Raw genomic sequence first — 22,507 nt, forward strand, 5'->3', positions numbered from 1 at the left:
GGCACCTTGTTGCTATGTCCTCCAAAGTGGAGGAACACTGTGTTCTCACACAGCGGAAGGGAAGGAAACGAGCTCACTCTTGCAAACCTTTGGGAGGGCCCTAATCCCGTCCATGGGAGCTCTGCCCCCATCACTTCATCACCTTTTAAACACCCATCTCTTGATACCATCACATTGGTGATTAAGTTTCAACATATGTATTTTGAGGGACCATAGCAAGTGCAACTATGTCTCTCTTAGTGTTGACTTAACTCTGAGGCACCTTAGATGCATCGAAAAAGGAGAGAAGGAACCTGGTGTTCTCTGCAGGTTTGAGGCGGTGTTTCATAGAAGCCCCGTGCAAGTCTGACGGTATGCAGGTATCCCTGTCACAAAGAAAAAACAGGTGACCAGAAGCACTCTGTTTGAATGCCTCTCAGGGAAAAGAAGTAGTTCCATCTTAATGCTTTCTTTTGATTTCAAAATCTATTTTTTTTTCAAAATACACGTACCTAAAAGTGTCACAAAGTGGTCTTTATACAATTTTTCCTTCCCCCTTTTTTTCTTCCACTTTTTCTTTTTGTCCTTAAACGTATAGGGATAAATGGAAAGCTGTGTACTGAGGTTCATGGCACAAAACAACCATGCCAGACCCCTTAGGGGATTATGCAGTGAAAGGTAGGAATCTAGTTTCTTCTTTCAACGAGCAGGCAGTTTAGCTGGGGAGATAAGATCTAAACATATCGAATGTCAGAAATAGCAGGGCAAGGTGAGTGCCAAATGAAACAGCATTAAATGCTGCGGGAGTTCCAGAGAAGAGCTATTGGGGGTGGAGTAGCCAGTGAAAGCATCGTGTGCTGGCAAGATTGCAGCTGCCCTGCAGCTGGGAAATGGAGGTAGAGTCTCAAAGAGGGCACATCTTTTGGGATGTCACACAGAGCAGAGGCCCACGTGGAGACAGGATTCCCCAAATGTGCTCAGTGGACTGGGGGGAAATGGGGGAGTGGAGACCTGACCTGGGGTTAGCAACTGGTTTGTATCAGAGAATAATGGAAGCAAACTAGGGGAGCCAGGCTATTTTTCCTGGGGCCTTGAGCATCGGGTTAGGAGTGGGAACTTACAGCCATAACACAAGAAGAGGTGAAACCATCCTTAGCTTCCTGCTAGTCCAGCCCTATTTCCTAGGAACCTTCCGTTCTTTCCTCTGGGTTTTCTCCAGATTTTTCTAACAATGAAAATAATGCCATTTTATTAATAGAGTAACATATAAAATGTGTTTACTAACTATCCCTAGATTTGTTTTTTTGTTTGTTTGTTTATCATTAACCTGAAGTAGCTGTAAGACTACCAACCAGCTTAGTACGGGCAGCTCAGAAGTTGCTATGGAAAGGCATCCTGGCTTCCTAAGACACTCCAGTTTTTGTGTTTGTTTTGTGACATATTTAAACAGATTTTCATCATCCCATAATGTGAAAAAAACTTGTTGAAAGTGAAAAACTCATTTTACATAAATATTTAATCTTATCTATAGGGAATAAGCCCACACCTCACTTTACTTAAGGGATTCATTGAATTTCAAAGATTTGTGAAAGCTAAACTCAGTCAAGTAGATGTGTATAGAGACACAGTGTATCTCAGTGGCTGATGCTTATGGATTCAACAGACTTGCTGTGAATCATCATTGGTCAAATAAGTGTCAAGAGAGCCTTGTCCTGACTAGAATCACTCTGATGGCAATGGTGGTACCAGCCAGCCACACGTCTTGCTAACTCAGGATCCCCGTCATACTTACTTTCAGAATGTATGTTGTATAGTACTTTCTCTGTTACATTTTTTTGCCTCTGGCACTTATAGATTTGTGGTACCATACCCTTGTCCTAGAAATGAGCATTTAAGGTGCCTCCGCAACTGACCCTCACCCCCTCACTTGTTTGGCTTCTGTTTAGTCTTTGGTCCCTGAGCACTTCCTTTGCCATAACCTAATCTCATCAACTACTCATTAGAAGTCTGTTCAATTTTCTGCACTTTGTGACCTAGAATGGGGGATCTTGAAAACATACTATATGAGGGACCAGTTAAAGGAACTGATGAAATAAATCAAGAGTTGAGTGTCATGTGCTCAGATCCACGTGGTTTTGCCTGTGACTGTTCTCTAGGCCAAAAGACTAAAAGCTCCTTGAGAGACTGTACAAATGTTTATAAGATTCATTATTGTTCATTAATGGAATTAAACATCAAGTCAAAGACATTGAAATTTTTAAAAAAGGTTTGTTCTGTGGAAAGCACGTCAGCCAAGGATGTTATATTCCTTCTTAATTATGAAGTACAGATGCCTCCCTCTAAGGCAAAATCTCTGTTTGAAATTATTGCTGATTTAAAATCAGAAAGAGAAAGATCTTGAGATAGAAGACACATGTCCTCTTGGGTCCAGCTTCTATGCCGTTCACTGTTTTCTGTAAAAGTGAAGAAAAAGCTGGACATTTTCCTTGATGACTCTTACTAGGTTGGTTGTGTGATGGTTCCGGGTATGAGCAGGACATATAATGTGATCCCCAGCTCAACTGAAGACAAGAACAAATTTTCAGGAAAGACTTCTTCATTGTTGACTTTTATTTTAGACAGAACCTTGACTGAGACAGACAACCTTTTTGTCTTACTTAACCTAAGGGTGATTTTTTTTCTCTTTCAGGCAATCTCACACTTAGGATGTAGGCTTTCAAGGTATCTACCATTTATCCAGGTGTCTCTATTCTGACTCTGAATCCCATGGGGACCTAAGGCCCTGCAACTTCTTATAATTTATCTTTTAACATCCCTCCTTCCCCAGGACAGAGAAATCAGTACCTTATCCAGTGTTGGCCTTTGGGATTTCCCTTTCTAGAGGGTTCATTTGTACATTTACAAGAGGTGTTGGTTATATCTTATCCAACACTTTGGGCTATGTAATGAGATGGTTTTCAGATGATATGTCTTGTTATATTACTAAATGGAAGTCACAGACATCCTCCTTTTTTAAAAGTAATTTTTAGTTAAAATTTAACATACATACTGGAAAGTGAACAGATCAGAAGTGCACAGCTCATGAATTTTCACAAAGTGAATGTGCTGTGTGTCCACCACCCATGTGAAGCAGTAGAACCCCTGAGGCCACTGGATTCCCCAGTCATTATACTCCATCTCCAGAGGTAACAATGTTGTGACTACTATCATTGAGCTTCATATAAATGGAGCCACATTGAAGGTGCTTCTTGCTTTCAAATAACATTAAATGTGTGAAATTCATCCATGTTTTTGTGAGCAGCAAAGTCATTCTTTCTCATAGGTGTATACTAGATCATTATATGAATACAGCAAAGTTTATCTATTCCACTGTTGATGGACATTTGGATTGTTTCCAGTTTTTGAATATGGACATTCTTATACGTGTCTTTTGGTACATGTGTATATGCATTTCTGCTAGGTCTATCCCAGAAGTGGTGTTGCGAGGCATGTGGCTTATAAGCATTGGCTTTACCAGATACCGCCTAACAGTTTTCTAAAGTAGCCATACCAATTATACTCTAGCCAGCAGTGCACACAAGTGCCAGTTGCTGCAGAACCTTGCCAACATTTAGTATTGACAAAATAGAAGCTAAATGTTAATGGGATGGCATTTTTAAAGTGCTGAAAGTAAATAACTGCCAACCTGGAATTTTGTACTGACCTGTCAATCTCACTTCTCTGTCCCTCCCTTCTCTCCTGGCTGCCCTGAGCTCTGGACTTGAGTGTGTGCTCCCAATCCCCTTGAGACTGACACGGGCTCTATCCTACTTCTCTGCCCCTTAGCAGGGCTTTCTGCTTGGCTTCTCAGCTTCTGCATCCATGCAGCCTTTGAATCAGAAAATGCCTCAAGGGGAGAACACATTCTGCAGAATGTCAGGCTCAACTCAACAGAGTTTTCTTTTCTCTGGTACCTTGCTCTTCAAATCCTACCTGCCTTGGTGGCTCGTCTCTGCATTCACGCAAATTTCTTTTGTTTTAATTTTTTTCTGGCTATTTTAATTTTATTCTACTATTTCTTTCTTTTTTTTTTTTAAATTTTATTTTGTCAATATACATTGTGGCTGATTATTGCTCCCCATCACCAAAACCTCCCTCCCTTTTCCCTCCCCCCTCCCCCCCAACAATGTCCTTTCTATTTATTCTACTATTTCTTGGTAAAACGATACAAGCTACTAGTTGATCTCAGCTGGCATTATACTTCTCAGAATTATTCTTTAACTAGTACTTTCCCAGCAATTTCTTAACCAAAAGTTTTATCATCCTATAAAAGATTTTTTATTTTTTTTGGTACACTGTCAGCATCTAACCTACTCCAGTTTACAGTGTTTTTGTTCACATATTTCCTATTAATGCAGTTGCTTCAGACTTGATGCTTTTATCTTATTGCTTTTCTGTTAACCACTGTCCACTGTAAAGCTCTGTTTATTATCACTACTTTTACATACGTTCCTAACCACCTTTTTGGCTTTTGACTGGTAAAAAGCACATTGCATTCTGAATTTCAGTGATTTGCTTTAAAAGAGAGGTTCCTCAAATGAGGGTGTCACTTATCCTTAAAAAATATGGATAATTTTTTTAAAAAATCAGGCAAGTATCTGTTTGGCAGCTTGCTCAAGAAGTGCACTGCAGGGCAAAGGAGAGCAGTTATGACTCAGTCAGGCTGATGAGCATTTATTTATTTTAATTTCTGCCGTGACGAATTTATTACATGGGACAAGAGAAGAAAACACATCTTTTTTAGGGATCTATGGGGAGTCACTGATAGGAGCAGGAAAAGGAAGAGAATAATCTGATGCCTGGATGCCAGAGACCACGTAATAATTCCTAATTAGAGTAAGCTTTAAATAATTCAGTTTATCTGCAACTCAATTTGTAGTTCATCCTTTTCATATGTCTATTTTCTTTCATCTTGGGTTCTTATTTCTTTCACTTTCAATTTTACTGATTTTGAATTGAAGTATAACATACATACAGAATAGTAAACAGTTTGGATTTTTTCAAAGTGAACACACCATGTAAGCATCACTCAGATTAAGAAGCTGACCATTTCCTGCAGCTCAGATATTCTCCCCATGCCTGTTTTCAGTCACTGTTCTCACCACTAAGGGTCACTGTTATGAGCTGAGCTGTGTACCCCCACCTTCCAAATTTATATGTTGAAATCCTAATCCCTGGTACCTCAGAATATGACTGAATTTGGAGATAGGGTCTTCAAAGATGTAATCAAGGTTAAATGAGGTCATTGGGGTGGGCCCTAATGCAATCTGACTGATGTTCTTAGAAAAAGAGGAGATTAGGACACAGACAGAGGGAAGACACAGGGAGAAGATGGTCATCTATAGACCAAGGAGAAATGTCTCAGAAGAAACCATCCCTGCCAACACCTTGATCTCAAACTCTAGCATCTAGAACCATGAGAAAACTGTTGTTTAAGTCACTCAGTATGTGGCAGTTTGTTATGGCAGCCCTAGCAAACTAATAAAGTCATCCTCCTGATTTCCAGTAGTGTACACTAGTTTAGCCTGTCTGGGGTTCTTCATAGCAATGGACTCATAGCATACAGTATATACTCTTTTGTGTCTGACATCTTTCACTCAGTATTCTGTAAGATTCATCCCTGTTGTTAGATCTAGTTGTGATCCATTTGATCTCATTGTTGTGTGAATATATGCCATAATGTATCTATTCTACCATTAATGGACATTTTGTCAGTTTCCAGTTTTTGTTCATATAAACAGTTCTTCTATGAGCATTCTAGGACTTATTATTTCTATTGTATATATATCTAGGGGTGGAATTTCAGATTTATAGGATATACATAGGTTTACTTAAAGTAGGTCCTGGCAAATAATTTTCCAAGGTGGTTACACTCTATGAAAATTACACTACTGGTAGAAGTGTGATATTATTTCACTTTCAAATTTGATGAGACCATTCAAAATATAGAAATGTTGGCTATTCGTATGTCTCCTTTTGAGATATGTCTATTCAGATCATTTGCCCACTTTTTAATTGGATTATTTGTAGGTGTATGTAGGTTTCCACTTTGGTGTGTTTATTGTTTCTTTTGCTGTGCAGGAGCTTTTTAGTTTGATATAATCACATTTGTCTATTTTTGCTTTTGTTTCCCATGCTTTAGAAGTCTTTTCCATAAAATTTTTGCCCAGAATAATGTCTTGAAGTGTTTCCCCTCCATTTTCTACTAGTAGTTTTATAATTTTAGGTCTTACATTTAAATATTTAGTGCATTTTATTTATACTTTTTTTTTTTTTTTTGGTGGCTGGCTGGTATGGGGATCCAAACCCTTGACCTTGGTGTTATAACACTGCACTCTAACCAACTGAGCTAACCAGCTGGACTTCTTTAATCCATTTTGAGTTAATTTTGGTATGTGGTGAGAGATAGGGGTCTAGATTCTTTCTTCTGCATAGGGATATTCAGTTTTCCCAAACCCATTTATTTAAGTGGTTGTCCTTTCCCCACTGTGTGTTTTTGGTACCTTTGTCAAAGGTCAATTGGCTGTAGATATGTGGATTTGTTTCTAAGTTCTCTATTCTGTTCCATTGGTTTATGTGTCTTTTTTATGACAGTACCATGCTTTTTTGATTACCATAGCTTTGTAGTATAATTTGAAGTCAATGAACATAATGACTCTAGCTTTGTTCTTTTTGCTCAGGATTGCTTTGGCTATTTGCGGCCTTTTTTGGTTCCATGTGAATTTTAGGATTGTTTTTTCTATTTCTGTGAAGAATGTCATTGATATTTTGAAAGGGGTTGAATTGAATCTGTAAATAACTTTGGGTAGCATGGTCATTTCAACAATATTAGTTCTTCCAATCCATGAACATGGAATATCTTTCCATTATTGTGTGTCCATTATAATTTCACTCACCAGTGTTTTGTGGTTTTCATTATAGAGATCTTTCACCTCTTTGGTTAAATTTATTCTTAGATATTTTATTAGGTAGCTATTATTAATGGGATTGCTTTCTTGATTTTTTTTATCAGTTTGTTGTTGATGTATAGAAACATTACTGATTTTGTATGTTTTTGTCTACTACAACTTTACTGAATTTGTTTATCAGTTTTAAGAGTTTTTGGTGGAGTCTCTTAAGTTTTTCTATATGTAAGATCATGTTGTCTGCAAACAGGGATAATTTGACTTTTTTTTCCATTTGGATGCCCTTTATTTCTTTCTTTTGTCTAACTGCTTTGGCTAGAACTTACAATACTGTGTTAGATAACAGTGATGAGAGTGGGCATCGTTGTCTTGTTCCTGTTCTTAGAGGAAAATCTTTAAACTTTTCCCCATTCAGGATGAAACTGGCTGTGAGTTTGTCATATATGGCCTTTATTATGTTGAGATACTTTCCTTCTACACGTCATTTGTTGAGAGTTTTTATCAGGAAGGGATGTTGATTTTATCAGATGCTTTTTTTGCTTCTGTTGACATGGTCATATGGTTTTTGTCTTTGATTTTGTTGATGTGTTATAACACATTTACTGATTTACATATGTTGAATTGTCCTTGCATCTGTGGGATAAATCACATTTTATCATGGTTATAATCTTTCTGAAGTACTGTTGAATTCAGTTTGCTAGTATTTTGTTGAGAATTTTTATACCTATGTTTATCAGGGACACCAGCCAGTAGTTTTCTTTTTTTGTTGTATCCTTGTCTGATTCGGGCATCAGGGTGATGCTGGCCTCAGTGAATGAGTTTGGGAGAATACCCTCTGCTTTGATTTTTTGGAATAGTTTGAGAAGAATTGGTATTAATTCTTCTTTAAAAGTTTGTTAGAATTCAGCAGACTTCCAACAGGCTGTCTCCATACAAGCCTTGCGTTGTATGTTGGGAGAATGCAGACATGGACAGAAATAGACCTTATTCTCAGAAATATTATAATCTAGAAATGTAGACTGCAAACAGGAGTGATTCCCTCTTCCCCTCAAGGAATATTTGCAAATATCTGGATATATTTTTGATTGTGACATTTGGGGGTGATTTTGGCATTCTGTGAGAAAAGGCTGTGGATGCTGCTAACCATTCTACAATCCACAAAACAGGTACTTAAAACAGAACTATTTAGCCTAAAATGTCAGAAGTGCTGAAGACTTCTACTCTGAAAAGATGGAGCAAATGAACTTTTCAATTTTTCCTGCTATGTACAACTAAAAATCCCAAATATTATATATTAAAAAGTAAACAAACCAAGAAAATTAAAACCATCAATTCTGAAAGGTGGAAGGAAAAAAGTCAGACTGGCTAGGAACTTCAGGATCCAAATAACAACACAGTGGTGCATTCACTGGCTATTCTTTTTGCCTCATATATTCTAGAATTGGAGCTGAAGAAGTCAACAACTTGAAAATGTCACAAGCATCAACAAAATAATCCCCAACGAAAGTTTGCTTTCTCTAGCCAAAGAACAAGGAAGAGGGAAGCCTAGCAAGACAAAAACTTTTAGACAGGAACTGTTCTACTCCAGCCAAACACAACAGACAAAATTGTAGTCCCACCTATCCCAGCAAAGATTGAATGAAGAGCTTCTAGGTCCATTCTTAACAGGCTGTAATGTGACACCCAACTTCTTTGCTGGAATGCTATCAGAGAAGAAAAGTAAGGGGGTTCTTTCATCCCTCTCTTAGGCAGTAATGAGGCCTCCTCCCCCACAGTGTCAGTGGAGACTATGTGGGGGCTTGGAACTTTCACCTTCGCCAGCAGTAATGAGATTCCTCTTCCTCTCCCTGCTCGTGTTGTGTCAGAGGAGGCCTAATGGACTGCCAGAATTTCACCGCTGACCAGTGGTAATGAGACCACACGTACCCTCTGTGGCATCAGTAAAGGCCATGTGGGAAGCATTAATGAGGCACTCATACCACGCTCAGACAGGGAGGCATCACAGGAGACCTAGGGAGGAGTGGGAACTCTGACACCCATCCAGAAATGATGAGGAGACTCCCCCTCCATGTGTGAAAGGAGACAGAATAGGGAGCCTGGACTTCTATTCACACCCGGCAAGAATGAGACAGCTGCATCCCTTCTTCCCTTGTTGGAGCCATGCCAGAGGAAGCTAGCTAAAACAGAAGGTTTAAATAAGATACAGAGTGTCATAACATAATACCAAAATGTCCAGGTTTCAATACAAAAGCACTTGTCATAACAGGAAGATCTCAAACTGAGTGAAAAATGGCAATCAATTGATACAAGCATTAAGATAAATAGAGATGTGACAATTCCCTGACAAGGATTTTAAAACAGCTTTAATAAAAATACTTCAGTAAGTAATCACACACTTCAAACAAATGAAAAGTCTCAGCAAAGAAATAGAAAATATAAAGAAAAGCCAGATGGAAATTTTATAACTGTGAAGTACTGTAACTGAAATTAAAAAACTCAACAGATGAGTTCAACAGCAGAATGGAGAGAAGAATCAGTGAACTGGAAGATAGAACATCAGAAATTGCCCAGTCTGAGCAGCAGAGAGAAAATAGACTGGAAAACAAAAACAAAACAAAAACCAACAACAGAGACTCAGGGACCTGTGGTATTATACTGAAAGATTTAACACTGTGTCATCAGAGTCCCAGGAGGAGAGTAGAAGGAGGGTGGAGCTGGAAAAAAGTACTGAAAGAAATAATGGCTAAAAACTTCTTGAATTTGGCAAAAGATAAAATCCTACAGATCCAAGAAGCTGAGTGAATCTCAAAGTGTATAAAACTGAAGAAATTTACACAGAGTCACATACAGTCAAACTTATGACAACTAAAAACAAAGAAAAAATCTTGAAACAGCAAGAGAGAAAAATACCTCATAGGGGAAAACTTAATTGAATGACAGCAAAGATCTCATCAGAAACCATGAATGCAAGAAGGGAATGGCACAATATTTTTCAATAGTTGATAGAAAAATATGTCACTGCAAAGTGCTACATCTAGAGAAAATGTCTTTCAGGAATGAAGGGAAAATTAAGGCATTCTCAGATGAAGGAAAACTAAGAGAATTTGTCACCAGAAGGCCAACCCTAAAAGAATGACTAAAGGAAGTTCTCTATGCAGAAAGGAAATGATTAAAGAAAACTCGAAACATCAGAAAGGAAAAGAGAACATGGTAAGCAAGAATATGTCCTTTAAATATAGCAGAATAGACTATCCTCCTCTTCTTAAGTTTTCTAAATTATGTTTGACAGTTAAAGCAAAAATTATAATGGTGTCTGATGTGGTTCTTAATGTATACAGAGGATTATTTAAAACAATTATATTACAAATAAAGGAAGATAACAGGACAGGATGTAAAGAGCGATAAGGTTTCTACATTTCACTTAAACTTTAAAATGATGATGCCAACAGACTGTGATAAGTTATTCATCTAATTTAATACCTAGAACAACCTCTTAAAAAGCTATATAAATATATACACTGAAAAACATTGTAGATAAGTCAAAATGGAATTCTAAAAAATGTTGAAGTAACCCATAGAAATGTGGGAAAAAGAAAATAGAGAAATAAACAAACAAAACCCAGAAAAAAAAAAAATGGAAGAATAAGGCTTTCCATATTGATAATTACATTTCTTTTAATGGTGTAAGTAGAGCAATTAAAATAAATGGATTGGCAGAGAGTATTAAAAAATATGACCCAATTATATACTATCTATAAGAAATTCACACCTTATATAATTTAGGAAAATTAAAAGTAAAAGGATGGAAAAAGATATTTCATGGCAAACATTAATCAAAAGACTTAAGAACACAATTACTAGAGACAGAGAGGAACATTATATAATGATAAAAGGGCCAATCCACTAAGAAGACATAGCAATCTTAAATGTGTATGCATCACATAGCAAAGCTGAAAAATATGTGAAACAGTAATATAAATGAAAGGAGCAATAGATCAATCTACAATTATAGTTGGAGACTTCAGTGCCTTTCTCTCAGTAACTGATTGGACAACTAGACAGAATATCAGCTAAGATATAGAAGAATTCAACAACACCATCAACCAACATGATCTAACTGACATTTATGGAACACTTCATCCAATAATAGAATGCACATTCTTTTTAAGTGCCCATGGAACATGTACCAAAATAAATTATATTCTGGATCATAAAGCAAACCTCAACAAATTTTAAAATATTGAAGTCATACAGTGTGTGCTCTCTGACACGATAGAATCAAACTAGAAATCAATAATAGAAATATAACAGGAAGATCACCAAACACTTGGAAATGAAATGACACACTTCTAAATAATCAATGGACCAAAGATGAAATTTTAGGGAAATTTAAAAAGAGAATGAACTGAATGAAAATGAAAATACATCCTAGAATTTGTGGGACGTAGCTAAAGCAGTGCTGCTATGGGTTAAATGTGTTCCCCAAAGGTTCTTGTATTGGAGACTTGACCTCCATTGTAATAACGGTAAGAGGGTGGGAAATCTTAATATGGTAATTTAAAGGTGAGGCCTTTGAAGGGTGATTGGATCCTGAGGACTGTGCCCAGGTGAATGGATTAACTCATTGGTGGTTTAATGGGTTATCATGGGTGTTGTTCTAATGGTGTTAAAAGGAGAGCAAGTGAAGAAGTTAGCACTCTCTTGCTCAGCTCATTTGCCATGTAATATCCCTGCATTGCTGTAGAGTCACCACCAAGAACATGACCCTCACCAGATGTGCTCCCTGGACTTTGTACTTCTCAGCCTCTGAAACTATAAGAAATAAATTTCACTTCTTTGTAACTCACTCAGTTTCAGGTGTTCTGTTATATGCAACAGAAATGGACTAATACAAGTGCTGAGACAGAATTTATAGGACTAAATGTACACATTAGAAAAGAGAAAGATCAATACTCTAGGCTCCTACCTCAGGAACCTAGGGAGAAAAACATCAAAAAGAAACTAACAAAAAACTAAGCAAAAGGTAGGAAACAATAAAGATAAGAGCAAAAATGGAGAAAAACAATAGAATAATATAGGATAAAAAAAGAAAATAAGGGAATACTATGAACAACTCTACAACATGAGTTTAACAACTTAGATGAAATAGACCATACCTCAAAAAACACAAACCACCATAATTCATCCAAAATAGAATAGGTAATTTCAATAGTCCTATAACTATTAAAATAAAAATTTGTAATTTAAAAGCTCCCCCAAAAGAACTCTCCAGGCCCAGATGATTTGGAGAATTTTAACCAATTTTAAAAGAATTAACACCAGTTCTACACAAAGTCTTCCAAAAAATAAAAGAACATATCTCAACTTATGAAGTTAGAATTACTCCAACACCAAAACTAGACAAAGACAGTAATAAAAAAAACAAAAACATACAAAATACAGTCTAATATCCCTTATGAATAGACACTAAAATACTTAACAAAATATTAGCAAATGAAATTTGGCAATATATAAAAAGAAGTATGCACAGTGACAAAGTGAAGTTTATTCCAGGGATAAAAGGCTGGTTTAATATTTGAAAATCAATCAATGTAATTCACAATATTAACAGACTAATAATGAAAATCACATGTTCTTATCAACCAATGCAAAAAAATAATTTGGCAAAATTTAACACCATTCATGATTTAAAATTTTCAGAAAAATAGGAATAGAGAGGCACTTCCTCAACTTGATAAAGAGCATCTATTTTAAAAAAAAAAACCCTACAGATAACATTACACATAATTGTGAAAGACTACATGATTTCCTGCTAAGATGGAGAACTATGCAGTGATGTCTGCTTTCACCACCCATTTTTAATATAATCATGAAAGTTCTAGCCTGTAGAATAAGACAAGAAAAGGAAATAAAAGGCATATCAATAAGAAAGGAAATAAAACTGTCCCTTTTCACAGATGACATCAGTTTTCATGTAGAAAATCCCAACAAATCTACAGAAACTCCTAGAACTGACAAGTTGGTTAACCATTGTCACAGGATATAAAATATAAGACACAGAACTCAATTATTACACATAATAATTATATATAATCAATTAACATTTAGCCACTGAAATTAAAAATATAATACTATTTATAATTGCTCAAAAAATTAAATACTTACAGGTAAATCTAACAAAACACACATAGGACTTCGATGCTGAAAACTACAAAATACCAATGAAAGAAATAAAAGAAAATCTCAATAAATGGAGAGATGTACAATATTCATGGATTGAAAGACTCAACATGGTAAAGATGTCAGTTCTTCCCAAGTGGATATACAGGTTTAACACAATTCCTGTGAAAATCCAAACAAAGTGTTTTATAGATATAGGCAAGATGAATTTACAATTTACATGAAAAGATAAGAAACTAGAATATCTAAAACATCTTCTAAAAAAAAAAGAACCAAGTGGGAGGAATCAATCTACCTATTTCAAGTTTATTATGTAGCTACAGTAATCAAGATTGTGATATTGGCAGAGGGATAGAAACATAGATCAATGGATCAGAACAGAGGACTTGGAAATGTGCCCAACTCATTTTTGACAAGGGTACAAAATCCAATGGAGGAAAGATAGCCACAAAGAGATCCTGTGGGTCAGACATGGGAAAAGGGCATCAATTTTGACACTTAAGGGAAGAGCCATTGCATGGCAGTAATGTGGCAGATGTGAAGAGGAATTGGGGCAGGGAGAGTGCAGACAGATGTCACTAGCCTTTTATTTTTCACTATAATTTGTAATTATTAAAGTTATTTTCCTCCCATTAATTTTCTTGCACCGGGATAATTATTCTCTAACATCACTTTAATCATTATATATGTTTATAAAAAAGCCAAAACAAGTGGAGCCACCGAGAATAATTGTGTGGTGAGCAAACCTTTTACCTGAGAGTTGGGCATTTTTAATGTCTGATTTTAATTCAAATCATTTTATGTATATTTTGTTTAAATACAGTTTCTGTTAATGGAAACTGAATATTTGGATAAATGAAAATTTGCAGTTAGCTTCGAATTATTGTTAAATTTCAGAACTAGATTATGGCGGGGGTGTGTGTGTATTTCATGAAAATTATATTTTGTGTTTTCTAATAGTTGATTAAGTTCTCTTTCTCCTTTCTTATTTTAGTTGAATGCCTCAGAATCTTACTGAAAAAGACTTTTGTTTCACAAACTCTGGGAATACCATGCAGTTACAGAATATGAGATTTTAGAGGCTGAAACTAACCTAGTAGAAATGCAAATCCATCTTTTATCTTTTAGATAAAAGCCTTTGAAATCCTTTTAGTGTGAAGTTATCAGCAAGCTTGGTTCTCATATAACCTCATTACTAACTCAAAGATTATTCAAAATGCATGGACAGCAATGCTCTGTGGCTGAAACTCGGTTTTAATTACTACCACAGTCCAGTGATAAGCCCACCTAGCATGTGCCCCACCTGGATCTGTTTGGGAAATTCTGCCACTCTCCCCCAACACACAAGATCACAATATACATCGAAGGTTCTCATAAATTGTGTACTGAAGAAATCCATTCAACTTTATTTGAGCATTTCCAAAACTTGTTCAACCACAGAACCTTTTTCTACATTAAAATTTCATAACTCACCTAGGGGTTTTGTAAGATAAGAAGTGGAGTGGATACTTTTGAGGGATTAATGTTTCAGAACTGAGGTCTCTACTGCTGGAAGTGATGGCAGTGTTCTCGATATATCTTTGTTTTATGGATTGGACTTGGTGAAATATAAAAAAAAAATTATTACCCAGTGTCATCCCTGATCTGCCTTCTCCCTCCAGAGCGGCAAGAATTGGCTTCTTAGGTGCTAGGGTTTTGCATATTTTCCTGAAAAAATATTTTTATCAGTTGTCTCTATTTTCATTTAATGGAATAAGCTTCTCATTAATAAATTAATAAGAGAGTTTGTTATGGACAGGAATGTGAACAAAACGTGGTTATATCAAGTTCACCAATTGTTATGGTAAGGTTTATTTAAAACAAGGTAATTCACTATTTGGAGTACAAACCTCCTTTTCCAAACTGAAACCATGTAGTGATTACTTATTAAGTACACTTATAATCTGATCTACTCAGATTTACATTTGGAGCAATAAAACTTCTGGCAGCTGCTCCGAGTTGTCCGCATGAAGAGGAGACAGGAGATAAGAACATTCCTGTTTTTATTGCTTTGTAGAACATTTGACATTGGGGTGGGGGTAGGAAAGGGTACCTATTATGGCCATAAATGTCCAAGTCTGATACCAAAGAAGTAAACCAGTTCTCTTCAGAAGATGTGGTAAATCTCTCAGGCCACTGGCCTCTATTCGTCAATACCTGCCAAAGGCTTAACAAAAAAATCAGAGAAAAGCTGCTGCCTCCTCCTCATCATAAAAACAGTCCCTACAATTTAAAAATAGTTTAGGGCTTTGTGAGAATCATTGCCAGGTGTAAAACCTTCAACTATTTACCTAGTCCTAAGAGCTCTGTAGGATCCTGAGCAAGCTCCAAACTGCCTCAACTTGATTCCAACCAACTTAATTCTGGCTGGGTGCAGTATGGGGACAGCATTTGGGGGAGGGTGTTGTTGACGTAGACTCTGCCCAGGCAAATCCACCAACAGCATAACTGCTGGGAAGCTTGCTGCCCTTAGTAATCGGAGGCCATTTGGGATTCCTGTTAGATGGGGGTGTCTAGGAAGACTTAAACCCCTGAGTTTTCATGACTCCCAAGATATATCAATGTGGTCTGTATTAGCTCATTATCAGCACCTAAAATTCTTAAGCTTTCCTCTTCGGACATTAGTACTTTGGTTAAAAGCCGCCAAAATCATGACAGAAACTAGTGGGGAGTGAATTTTTAGTGCCTAATAAATAATATCATAGGAGGCCATAACTCCACATTAGCCACTAAATATTCAGAATGTATAAAGCATGCAAAGTTGGATCCAAGATATGGATGAAAAACAGCTCAGTGACATTTCTTAAGAATTATTCATTTTCTTTTTTAATGTGAAAGTAGAGCAGGAACATTCTCCTAAATCCCAGGCTTAGAAATCTGAACACTGCCTGGAGGCCTTAACGAATTATACTGACAAAGCCATTTTTCTCTAGTTTTTAAATTACAAATGAAAAATTCCTCAAGGAATTTTGGATGAAATCTCAAGTTTTCTGACTCATAAGAAGTAGAGGGACCTCTGGAAACTCCCATCATGGTCTTCATCTGTCATTCCAGAAAGACACTGAAATCATGTTAGGAAGAAATGAAGCTCCTCAGTTCTGGAAAACCTTCGTTTTTGGTTTAGTCTTCTGTGAAACATCCTAGCATCCGGCTATGCTCATTGGCAAGAAGTTCTTTCTTTTGGATAGAGTCATTTTCTCCAGATAAAATGAATGCATTTTTCATTGTCCTGCTCTCACTTGTGACTAACTGTTCCACACAGACACACACGCGCATGCACATCCCAGCCTCTGCTGCAGTCTTTTATCTTTTGGAAGACTGCTGTTACCTGCCTCACTTCTTTTAACACTGTTTTCTTTGTACTCTGTGACTCTTACTTCCTAAATAATCCCTTCAAACTTCTCATCCCCTAAAAGTAAAACTCGGTACGGGACAAAAGTTGTTGAAAGGCAAGGAGCTATACCACTACGTCTTGGTTTATGGGGATGACAATGGGCAAAGAGGTCGATGTTCCTTGAAGCTGTCCTCCTACAGTGGCGAAGTGGGTCTCTCCAAGGAGATCTTCGGGATCAGACATAAACTTGAGGCAGTAGACATCCCATGTGCTGTGAGATCTTTTCAGGAATTAGAGTGTTGATGCTCCTCTTGTTTTTCTTTTAGGCAGGTTGGACTAACATTTCCCATCTCAATTAAAACATGTTTTCTCTGTTGACAGAGACCAGATACTGCTACACTCAGCACACAATGGAAGTCACAGGAAATAGCATCTCTGTCACCAAACGCTGCGTCCCACTGGAAGAGTGCTTATCCACTGGCTGCAGAGACTCCGAGCATGAAGGACACAAGGTCTGAGCAACAAAGCAAGTGACCGGTACTGCATAGTCAGCCTCCCTGCACTTCAGACAAGTGCCAACTCCTGAGCAGATTCCTACTCCCCAGTGTAGGCTCTTTGGACTGTCTTTATAACCATCGTGAAAAGATGCTTCCTTTCCTGTTTGCTCTAAAAGAATACAGATTTTCCCCAGAGCATAGGACAACTCGTGTAAATTGTTTAAACACATACCAAGAGGGTATTAAAAATTATTATAAGCTCTTTCTTCACTCGGAAGAAAGTAATAAATGTCCCAGAAGGAAGAGGAGCAAAGGGCTGATTATGTCCATCCTGGTGAAGCACTGCAGATGTACCAACAGTCATTCACCAGAGGAGGCTATGGCCATGGAGCTTTGATAACTTTCTGTAAAGTGGGGGCTCGTGTCTTTACTGGGATGCCAGTTTGAGGAAGGTCTCCATTGGCTCCTGAGTCATTAGATAGGTGACAAGAGAACCATCTCCCTTGTGTGTTTGCTCCCCTTAAACTTCATCTCAGTGTAAAATGAACTTCAGGGGCAGTCTTGAAGGAGCATGTAAAGAATCAGAGAGAGGCAGCTTGACTCGTTATTGGAGCAAGGAATGCCCCTGACTCTCTGGCTGGTGGTTCAGGGCTGGCAGTGCGTGTGCCCTTCGCATAGCAGGCCTTGGCCTTAATTTACCATCAGCCCACTTGTACTGTCAGGCTGCCTTCCTGGTGGTTCAGCACAGCTCCCACTCTCAGTATCCTGCAACAGCACCGTCAGTCAGGGCTGCTTTCTCTTAAGAAGGCAGACACCAAATTTTCAAATAACTTCTCAAATACACCAAGAATTAAAATTTAAAATATAATCTGCCTACTTGCTCCTAGTTTGAAATATGAAGGGTGAAACCAAGAGCTTTACTTGATCCTCCAGCAAGGAGGGCTTGGCTCGCAGGCATTACTATGGCCTCTTTACTAAGATCAGAGAAGTTATGTCATATGCTCAGCTCACACAGCTAGTGAATGACAAAGACAGAATTCAAACTCACTTCTGACTTCTATTCTCTCTCCTCAACATTATACTGCCTTCCTAGCCCATGTCAACTGTGACGAAAGACTCCAGTCTCTGTGGGATAATGACTTCATAGGCTATTAACCATCTTATGAATATGGATCACCTGGGGATCTTGTTAAAATGCAGATTTTAAGTCTGGAGTGAGGTTTGAGATTCTGCATTTCTAACAAGCTCTCAGCTGATGTTGAAGCTGCTGGTCTGTACTGTGTGTAGCCGTGACCTAGAATTATTTCTATCAATAACCCCTTGGACCTGTTTCTTTCTTATGATCCAGGAGTAAAGTGGTATAAAGCAGGAGTAACTGCATAAATGAAAACCCTTCAAACTTGAATTCACTGACAAAAATGGAGAAAAATAGCAGATAGTTTTAACCAAAGTAAATATTCAATTTTAAATTACTTTGATTGTGGCCAGTTCACTTCCACTGTGAAAACTTGGCAAATGAAAGTTTCCCCTCTTAACAGCTTCCTCAAGTGTCAGAGCCTCTTTGAAAAAGGAAAGGCAAGTTTGTAATTCCCATTTCATAGCCGGAATAGCCGAGGCCCGGGAAGGCTACAAACCTCTGTAAGAACCACATGGTGGGATGTCAAAAACAGAGCCCAGATCCCCTGAAGTTCAGGCTGAGGACTTTTCATTCTGATCATGTTGCTTCTAAATGAAATACTATTCCCTCTCTTCCTGAATGTAGGGTTGGCATCTCCTTTGTAGAACACGTAATTTTTATTTGAGTCTTGCTGTGAGAGAAACAATTCCTTCAAAAACCCCTGCCTCTTTCCAAGACTTGCTGGCTTCAAATCACCCTTCTTTCTTCTCTTCTTCCCTTGCAGGTCTGCACTTCCTGTTGTGAAGGAAATATCTGTAACCTGCCACTCCCCCGAAATGAAACTGATGCCACATTTGCCACAACGTCACCTATAAATCAGACAAATGGGCATCCACACTGCATGTCAGTGATAGTGTCCTGCTTGTGGGTGTGGCTGGGACTCACATTATAGCAGCTCCACAGCGCCGTGTATAGTAGCAATCCACAGGGAGATGGTCCGTAGTCATGCATGAGTCATTGGCCTGACAGTAGAACCACGTGTGAGACCAAGCACGTGCAGATGCCGTCATGGCCCAGCATTACCACTCACCATGAGGAACCAGCATTGCTCCAGTGTAGTCATTTCAAGTCTAACCAAGACCCCATCAAAGCCAGCCTGCCCCTCATACAGACCCTGACTTCTATACCACAGTCCTTTGTTTCACTCCAGGAAATAGTTCTGCATGTATTGAGAGCTGGGGTTCTTAATTTGGAATACATGCATGAGCTGCAGGAGGTCCTGGGACCCTCTGAGATGTTAGGGATATGTTATATGAACATGCATAGATGAGTGTTTTTCAAGAGAAAGATAAAGAACCACTGGTTAAAATACACTCATGAATTTATTTATAGCTTTAGAATTTTAAAACTTTTGTTTCCAAAATAAATGTACTGTTTCCTTGGAGATTCTGACCAAGTCCCTGGAAGAGTAGTAAGTGATTTGTCCCATCATTTTGCCTGTGATCTATGTGGAAGATGGAGAGGTGATCATAAAATTTAGGTGTATTTGTGGGGGTAGCAGGGGAAGGATTCTTCACAGCTTAATGGAACTAACATCTATAAAGTGGCTAGGTTTATTCCTTTGTATGATTGGTAAAAGTGGGCCTTGACCTGGCACCTAATTATGCTTCATGAGATCCTGTATTCCACCTGAGCCAGTGGTGTCCAAAGAGTCCGAAATCAGGATATGGTTATTTTCTCCAGATGTGAAGTTCTCTTCAGACTTAGCTCATCTAGACAGGAGAGGATTCTGAATGAAAGGAAGATGTGTTAGTCCTAGTTCATTTTGAAGAGCCCTTCCCTTCCAAATTCTCAGCAACTTTAGGGAGAAGGTTCTGTGTTAAATTGTCTCTAGATTGTCTCTAGGGAAAGAAAATATAATATGCTAGGATGAGAAGAAGGTGGACCCATGAGGTGACGGGGAGACCAGCAAGGAGACCGGTGGGAAGTTTTTATTTTAGATATTGTTTTTGAAGTAGATGATAAAATTTTCACCATCCTTCCTATATTTTTAGCACCCCAAGTTACAGTTTTTTCTTCTTCCTTGTAAATCATTTAAACAATATTTATTTTTATATGGTATAACTAGAAACTAAAATATATTCTAAAAAATTCTTTATTCTGAACAAAATGATCAAATTAGAATACTTATTTTTCAACAGTGGCAGAGCTTGTAATATATGTTTGTTGAAAGTTATCTATAGTACTTGAACCAGTGTTGAAAAAAGTCAACCTGTTGGGAGCAAGAACAATGTATTGCCTCAAAGCTTTTGCTCACGGTTTCTTCAGTTGTGCTGTCCCAGAGGTATTCAGGTGGTAACTATCAGTGGTGTGAGTTTCTGTGCAGGGTTTTAGAGTGTGTTTGTGTGAAACTTGGTAAAGCCATGACTGATAAAGAGGATGGTGTTGTCAGATTCCATCTCCCCTGTATAGGAAAATGTTTCTGGCTCATAAAATGAGACCCCCTCAGGGACCAAATATGAATTGACTTCAGTAACTCTGACACAGAATAATCTAAATTTCATCAAGTGGCCTAAATTCAGAGTTTGATGGGCTTATCAATATGTTGCTGATAATGGGGGTGTAGAGAGAGAGAGAGAAAGCAGGACATTTATTCAGCACCTCCTATGTGCCCGGCACTGTGCTAAGCACTTTACATGTTAGGACATATCATCCCTGCAAGAACCCTATAAAAATATTACTGTATTTACACTTTATGAATGAAGGTACTGAGGCTCAAAGAAGCTCAATAACATGAAGCCTTTTCCTTTGGATTTAGGTTATAAATTGAAGTGGAAGGGAAGGTGGAATTACTCCCCTAGGAAGAATTCCAGGCCTGACTTCATGGGAATTTGTCCATCTTATCACAGGGAGTTCATCTCATCCTGCATCTGCAGGGTGCCATTTGCATGTGTCCCCAGAATTTTTTTCTTTGGGTCATGGGGGTATGTTTTTCTTATTCATCCCTCTTGCTTAAAGAGGAGACAGTTGATCTTGCATCTAAAGATGCTGAAGGACAATGAAAATTTGATGTTGTACAAATACCATTTCTGTGCATGGTCACACTCCACTGACATCTTCCAAGTACTGCATGCGATTTGAATAAGAGACAAAGTCCAAATATGGGCTCTTAATGAGAAAGTGAGCACACCAAAGCCTTCCTGGCTAGGGTACAAGGATGCACAAAGGTGTAGATTCATCCACATCACCGGGAGCTATTGCACTCTGCACAGATGCTGTTGCATGCATCTGGTGTGTCTGTCAGCATGGCTGTGTTTAACTCTCTTGAAAGAAAATGATTTGTTTGCCATTCCTAGCCTCAGGGAGCTGAGGAAGGGCCATTTGTGTGGAAGGTCCAGGACTGGTCAGCCATGTGACTTTTCTATCACATTAAACTTTCCACTAAATCTTACCATTTGTGATGGCTTGTAGTGTAAAGAGCCACGATGTGTATATTAACCTATGTGCCACATATTTATTTTTAGACTTCTCACAGTGTTCATGTCAATATAGGATTAATGCCTAACCTTTGTAAATATTGTACATTTTGTAAATCAATGAATAAAGGTTTTAAGTGTACCTCACCAGGCTTCTCCCTACAAATGCACATGTCAATCAATGACTAATGCTCCCAGGTTATGTGCAAATCATCAGGCTTAGCACCACAGGAACTTCCTTCACTTTCTAGTTGTGCAGATAAGAAATACCTGCATGAAAAGATACAAGACAATTCACCCATGCCAAATGATTCATGCAGATAGTGAGTGCTACAGCAAATCAAAGGATTAGAGACCTTACAATCAGGTCTACAGTTTCCCTAGAAGATTTCTTTGTTAAATCAAGAACTATAAAAAGATTACATGCGTGTGTGTGTGTGTGTGTGTGTGTACATACACAAACATGTATAAAGGTTGAATATCCTTTATCTGAAATTCTTGGGATGAGAAGTATTTTAGATTTTAGATTTTTTCAGATTTTGGAATATTTGCAGAATACTGGTTCAGCATCCCTAATCCAAAAATCTGAAATCTGAAATGTCCCAACAAGCATTTCCTTTGAGTGTCGTGTAGAAGCTCAAAAATTTTTGGATTTTGGAAGTATTTAAGATTTTGGATTTTTAGATTAGGGATACTCAACATGTATATACATATATACGTATGTATGTATATGTATATGTGTGTGTATAAATATATTACCCCACTATTTTTAAATCATTTTATTCTTGGGGTGAATTATGTTAATGATACAATAGAAACATATTCCCTTGATGGTTTCTTCTGCAACAGGAAACAAATATTGGAATAATATAAATGCCATTTTTATCTATAAAATGAATTTATTGTATTTTTCTTAGTAAAACAATAGATATTGAAAGCAA

The 22,507-nt window shown here is 37.7% G+C and overlaps 1 protein-coding gene across 1 annotated transcript in view; it reads left to right on the forward strand.

Annotated features, from left to right (window-relative positions):
* LYPD6 (LY6/PLAUR domain containing 6) overlaps positions 1 to 19,042 on the forward strand; it is a 35,456-nt gene extending 16,414 nt beyond the window's left edge. Inside the window, exons 3-4 of the mRNA XM_063080026.1 lie at positions 16,858 to 16,988; positions 18,875 to 19,042. Of these exons, the coding sequence (XP_062936096.1) occupies positions 16,858 to 16,988; positions 18,875 to 19,042 (299 nt within the window). The remainder of the gene's footprint in view (positions 1 to 16,857; positions 16,989 to 18,874) is intronic.
* Positions 19,043 to 22,507: the final 3,465 nt, after the last annotated feature.

This window comes from Cynocephalus volans, chromosome 1 (genome assembly GCF_027409185.1).
Source record: "Cynocephalus volans isolate mCynVol1 chromosome 1, mCynVol1.pri, whole genome shotgun sequence".
Classification (NCBI taxonomy): Eukaryota; Metazoa; Chordata; class Mammalia; order Dermoptera; family Cynocephalidae; genus Cynocephalus; species Cynocephalus volans.